Source organism: Alligator sinensis, unplaced genomic scaffold (genome assembly GCF_000455745.1).
Source record: "Alligator sinensis unplaced genomic scaffold, ASM45574v1 scaffold682_1, whole genome shotgun sequence".
Lineage (NCBI taxonomy): Eukaryota > Metazoa > Chordata > Crocodylia > Alligatoridae > Alligator > Alligator sinensis.
This window is the reverse complement of record NW_005842011.1, coordinates 1,978,180-1,984,718: the sequence shown is the minus strand read 5'-3', so window position 1 is coordinate 1,984,718 and position 6,539 is coordinate 1,978,180. Positions and strand designations below refer to the sequence as shown.

General features: G+C 50.0%; 1 protein-coding gene across 2 annotated transcripts in view; it reads left to right on the top strand.

Annotated features, from left to right (window-relative positions):
* Positions 1–6,281: 6,281 nt before the first annotated feature.
* Positions 6,282–6,539, top strand: part of ACAT2 (acetyl-CoA acetyltransferase 2) — a 20,938-nt gene continuing 20,680 nt past the window's right edge. Inside the window, exon 1 of one of the 2 annotated variants that reach the window (XM_006021913.3) lies at positions 6,282–6,478. In XM_006021913.3, coding sequence (XP_006021975.1) covers positions 6,409–6,478 — 70 coding nt within the window. In that variant the 5' untranslated portion in view covers positions 6,282–6,408. Of the gene's footprint in view, positions 6,493–6,539 lie in introns of both variants that reach the window. The other variant, XM_025201993.1, reaches the window with a different exon arrangement.

The following is a 6,539-nucleotide window of genomic DNA, read 5'->3' as shown; positions in this document are numbered from 1 at the left end:
AAAAATGCAAGGTTCTCCACCTTGGGGAAAAAAAACCCCACAGCACGCTTATAGGCTTGACAATGCTACGCTTGCTAGCACCACAGCCGAAAGGGACTTGGGGGTCATGATTGACCACAAGATGAATATGAGCCACCAATGTGATGTCACAGCTGGTAAAGCAAGCAAAACTCTGGCTTGCATCCATAGATGCTTCTCAAGCAAATCCCAGGATGTCATCTTCCTGCTGTTCTTGGCCTTGGTGAGGCCGCAGCTGGAGTACTGCATGTAATTCTGGGCTCCACAATTCAGAAAGGATGTGGAGAAACTTGAGAGAGTCCAGAGGAGAGCCACACACATGATCAGAGGGCAGGAGAACAGGTCTTATGATGAGAGGCTGAGAGCCATGGGACTCTTCAGCCTGGAAAAGCGCAGGCTCAGGGGGGACCTGGTGGCTGCCTATAAGTATATAAGGGGTGTACATCAGGACCTGGGACAATGCCTGTTCACCAGAGCTCCCCAAGGGATGACAAGGTCCAACGGACACAAACTCCTCCAAGACCGTTTCAGGCTGGACATAAGGAAAAACTTCTTTATTGTCCGAACCCCAAAGATCTGGAACAGAGTGCCTCCAGAGGTGGTGCAAGCACCTACTCTGGACTCCTTTAAAAGCCATTTGGACATTTATCTTGCTGGGATCCTTTGACCCAGCAAGGATCCTTTGATCCTTGACTTCCTGCACCTGGGGCAGGGGGCTGGACTTCATGATCTTCTGAAGTCCCTTCCAGCCCTAATGTCTATGAAATCTATGAAATGGCATTAATATTCAATTGAATAATCCCACTTTTGCATAAAATCATATAATCCTAATTTTTGATTGTCTGACGGTAAATATAGTAATTGCTTATTTATTAGGTATTTAAAGGGTCTACATTTTCTTCCAAATTTAAAATGAGATGAGTATTTAAGTACCAACAGCCCTGGCAGAGATTGTCTGAAGATGCCATTGCAAAGGAAACAAATAAAAAAAGAACCATGGACCTTGCTTGCTCCCTAATTTCTGCATCATTAGAAGGGTGCTGTTATACCCTCATCTCTGTGTGAGTGCATATGCAAATGATGCAAATGCAAATGATTCTATTGCTCAAGGGATCTTCTAGTGCTTTACCTGGCTTCCTCACTGATATGCTGCACTGAAAGAGACTGAAAACAATTCTTCCCCTTTCAAGCTTTCTTATAATGAGCAGTTCCTTGAGTTTTATATGACTGAAGGAACACTATAAGTGGCTGAAAAGCAAACCTTGTTTTGAGTGTCATAGTTCTACTGACTCATCCCGTCTCCTGATCACAGATGAAATCTGATTTCTTGGGAATCCATACTAATCATCTTTCATGTAGCATGAGTGTTTTATTTTTGACACTAGCTCCCTGGTCTATTTTGTCTTACTAATTAGGTTGGTGATTGTTAGTTTAATGGTGCATGGCTGTATTGCAGCTATAGCCCAGTGCTTCTGTACAAAGAATCCAAATACTGTACAGGCTAGAGATGCAGATTAAACAATACTGATCTTTAGCAAAGGACAAAAGATTTATATGATCTGAAGAGAAACCAGACTACTGTGCAAGTTACACAATGGACAGTATATGACCCCAAGTACTCTTTTGTTCCATACACACTCTTACATCATATCTGCTTGTTAACATGCCAGAGTGCGTCTTCACCTGTCCTTTTGGCTTAGTCAGACTTTTCTGCTGTTGTATTTGCACCAAAAACACAGTACCTCAATACATAGATGAAAATATAATCTACCGTTTTCTGGGTTGATTAAATTAAAATTGAATCTCTCAGTTTTCTATCTCCCCGGTCTTGAGCTGGCAAATTTCACTTATCATGAAGGCTGACACCAGCTTGAGCCAGCATGCTAATAGTCCTGAGCACCACCTATCCAAGCCCATCAGCTGCAGTTCTCAAGTTCACTGGTTGTCTCTAGTCTAGCACAGCAAGAGTAAACTACATGTGGTGGTTTTCAGTCTGTCCATCTATCTTTCTTTGCCTGGCCCTGATGGTTTCTTTCTTTGTGCCATTGCCACTTCTCCTTTCTCAGATCTCCTCCTCTTCTTTCAATTTTGAACATTCAATGTCATTCCAAACTGCTACAAGGCTTCCCACTTCCATCACTCTCTCTATTCTCCTCCTTCAGAGGCATCCTCAGCAGGATAGATTCATTTTGCTGCCTGTTTGTCTAGGATGAGAAAGAAATCTATTCCCACGTTGAGCATAATATTTTTCCATACATGGGCAACTGGTGCCTCCTGATACTGGGGGGACACCAGCGGCCAATCGCCGAAGTGGGGGGGGGGGTCCCCCCAGTGGCCAATTGCTGGCACTTCTCTCAGTGGTAAACCCAGAACTCCATCACATGGGGGAAAAGGAGCTGCTGGAGGCTGGGAAAGCTGAACAGGTCCCCTAGTGAGTGCAGCAATGGAACCAGTGGCCCTGCCTGAAAGTTGTGCATGCTGGCCAGGGCTGGAGCCCTCCTGCGCATGATAGTGGGAGGAAGCAATTAGGCTGGGCAGGGTACAATTAATTGGCGGGTGCCCATGGGCTAGATGAAATTGCCTGGTGGGCTGAATCCGGCCTGTAGGCTGTATTTTGCCCACCTCTGCTGTAGACTGTCAGTCCATAGCCTTGAACACAGGGGCACAGTCTAGTCAGCATGGCTGCTCTTCCTAGCCTGACACTTTATGACATGTTACCCAGACTGATCCAGGATGTCTTGAAGCCTCCATCAGGGCCTAATCCTCCACGCAGGGTCTACTCCTATCACCAGAATGGCTGGCCAGGTTGAGATGGCCCTCCATTTCCCCAATATAAACTCTTGCACAGAAACAGGAAGTGTCTGGGCAACAAGACTTAATCTGATCCCTGACTGCTTTGCTGTCCTCTTTAGCTTGCATGTTGACTCTGGTCTCTGCTTAATCTCCTGGCTTCTTGACATAACTTGGTCTCTGTCTTCAGTCTCTATTTAATTTCCTGGCTTCTGGACCCAACTTTCTCTCCAACTTTGTTATCAACTTGATCTCCTGACTTCTCAAAGAATCATAGAAACTTAGGGTTAGAAGGGACCTCAGGAGGTCATCAAGTCCAACCCCCTGCTTAAAGCAGGACCATCCCCAACTAAATCATCCTAGCCAGGGCTTTGCTGAGCTGGGCCTTAAAAGCCTCCAAGGATGGAAATTCTACCACCTCTCTAGGCAACCCATTCTAGTGCGTCATCACTCTCCTAGTGAGAAAGTTTTTCCAAATATGCAACTTAAACCTCCCTTGCTTCAACTTCAGACCATTGCTCCTTGTTCTGTCATCTGCCACCACTAAGAACAGTCTAGCTCCATCCTCTTTGGAACCACTCTTCAGATAGTTAAAGACTGTTATCAAATCTCTCTTCAGTCTTTTTTTCTGAAGACTAAATAAGCTTAGTTCCCACAGGCTCTCCTCAAAAGTCATGTCCCCCAGCCCCCTAACAATTCATGTCCCCCAGCCCCCTAACAATTTTCGTTGCTCTCTGCTAGACTCTCTCCAACTTGTTCACATCCTTTCTATAGTGCGGGGCCCCAAATTGGACACAGTACTCCAGATTTGGCCTCATGAGAGCCAAGTAGAGGGGAATCATTACTTCCCTTGATCTGCTGGCAATGCTCCTACTAATGTAGTCCAGTATGCTCTTAGCCTTCTTGGCAACAAGGGCACACTGTTGACTCATATCCATCTTATTGTCCACTGTAACCCCCAGGTCCTTTTCTGAAGAGTTGCTGCTTAGCTAGTTGATCCCAAACCTGTAGTGGTGCATGTGATTCTTCTATCCTAATTGCAGGACTGCACTTGTCCTTGTTGAACCTCATGAGGTTTCTTTTGGCCCAAACCTCCAATTTGTGTAGGCCACTCTGAATCCTAGCCCTACCCTCCAGCATATCTACTACACCTTACAGCTTGGTGTCATCTGCAAACTTGCTTAGGGTGTCAAGCAGGGGTGGCCAGCTTGCAGCTCTGGAGCCACACGTGGCTTTTCAGAAGTTAATATGTGTCTCCTTGAATCTTTGCACAAGCACATGGTGACCAGCTTCCATTTACTGTGTGCTTGTGCAAAGATTCAAGGAGACGCGTGTTAACTTCTGAAGAGCTGTGTGTGGCTCGAGAGCCGCAAGTTGGCCACCCCTGAACCATCCCATCTTCCAGACTGTTAATGAAGATATTGAACAAAACCAGCCCTAGGACCAACCTCAGCCTGCTTTCTAACCCTGCTCTCTTTCTGATCTCCCAGTTTCTTGACTTTGCTTGTTCATGGCCCTGCACTAGTATTGACTTCCTGGCTTTCTGACTCGACTTATCTTAAATCTTAAAGCAGTGATTTTCAACTGGGGCCTTGCAACACCCTGGTGTGTTATGAGCTTCTGTCAAGGGTGCCATGGGAGGTGGGGGGTTGCATGCCATATTAGCAGTGGGAGGTGTGCCAATATGATTCAGAGGATCAACCCAGATTATAGAAAATGAGGGTTGGAAGGGACCTCAGGAGGTCATCTAGACCAACCCCCTGATCAGAGCAGGACCATCCCCAACTAGATCATCCCAGCCAAGGCTTTGTCTAACTAGGTCTTTAAAACCTCCAAGGAAGGAGATTCCTCTGGATTTCCCATAGAAACCCATGGTGTTAAAACCATCCTGCCCTGCAGCAGCCTTTCCAAGCCCTTTGCAAGGGTGGAATTGCTCTATTTTCCTGCAGTCAGAAAAAACAAGCGAAAACAGAGAGCCAGCACTTTCCCAGGGATGCCTCCAGGCTCTCCAAGAGGACCTGGAGCCTAGAAAGGTGGAAAACCCCTGCCTTAGGGGCTGAGAAGAGGATAAAAAGAAGAGTTATTTCAGTGTCACCATATCTTAGTTGATCCCCCCATGCTTGGGATGCGGAGTAACTCATGAAGGCAGGGGAGGTGGTGCAGGCCTGAGCCTGCAGGTGGCACTGCTCTGTGCTATGTCAAGGTTGAAAGCAATCTTATGTAGAGTTTAGGTCAGGGCTGTTGCTTGTAGTTGTATTGGTCTAAGGACACAGGCAGGCAGTGTTTTTTGGGTAGATGCGTATCTTTTACAGGCAGCCCTTGCAGTTCGTGAGGGATATGTTCTTCAGATCCCCGTGAATGGCAAAATCCGCAAATACGGCACTGTGTTCTTGAATGTCAAGAATGCAGTGCCCCCGGCGGCTGGAGTGTGGGGGGGCACAGTTGCACTGGCAACAGCAGGAGCCCGGCGGCAGGAGCCCAGCAGTGGCAAGTGCGGAGTTTCCAAGGAGCTCCTGTAAGTGTATTTAAGGTGCGGGTTCAGCATTTGTGAATATTTGAAATCGTGAATGCCAAGCCCACGAATAGCGAGGGTTTCCTGTAGTAGATCAACTAAATAGTTGGGAAAAAAAATCTTTGCAAGCTTTTAGGCACAAACACCCTTCTTCGGGCATTGGGAGTTTAGGTCAGTGAATCCCAGACTGTGGGTTCCAACCCCAAATGGAGCTGCAACATCTGCATATGGGGTCACGGGGGTGGGGGCTGGTAGTGAGGGGCCATGCTGAGGAAATGGGACCAGAAATGGGGCCACTCTAAGGAGAAGTTTGGGAAGCACCGGCTCAGGTGATCACGAAGGATGTGTGCCTCTGGAGGCTGGGAGGGCACAGCCGTGGCAGAGGCAAGTGGGGAGCTCCTGCAGGCGGCCACAGCGGTGTTGACAGTGGTGGGCAGGAGGCGAGCGGCAACCAGCAACCCCCTACAGACACTGCTGGCGGGTGTCAGTGCTGGCGGGACAAGTGGTGACCGCCTGCAGGCGCCAAAATCGGTGGAGCTTTTGTCAGGGGGGGCACCGCCAATCTCAGGGGGTGCACATGCACACATGCACCCCCTTTGCGTTGCCAATGCAGGTGATGGTTGTATGGGGCGGCTTGGGTAGGGCTGACCCTGCCTCAGGCAGGGGGCTGGACCCGGTGATCTCCGCAGGGCCCTTCGGCCCCATGACTCCATAGTACTACCCCACTCCCAGCACCGAGCCCTGCTCGCAGCGCCCACAAGGCTGCAGCTGGTGGAGGGGAGGGGAGAACACCTGACGGCCACCTCGCAGCTATTGGCTCAGGCGCCACCTGGAGCTCGCCAGCTATTGGGTAAGGCGCCACCTGATTCCCGCCCCGCCCACAGGCGGGCATCAGCAACCCCAGTTCTCCACCCCCCTTCCCCGCTCCGCCCCCTCGGCTCGCCAGAGGTGACATCGCCCGCTCCGGCTGGCCCGCGCCTGTCACGTGGCCCGGCCGCCCCCCCCTCGGCACAAAGGAGCCGGGCCAGCGCAAGGGAGCTTCGAGCTGCTGCAGAGGGGTCGGGGCCAGCATCAGCATCAGCACCGGCATGAGCATGAGCATGAGCGGCGAGGGCGGGGACGTGGTGGTGGTGGTCTCCGCGGCCAGGACCCCCGTGGGTGAGCGCGGCGGGGTACGGACCTGCAGCCGGGGGTTGGCAAGGGGGGCGGGGGGGGGGGG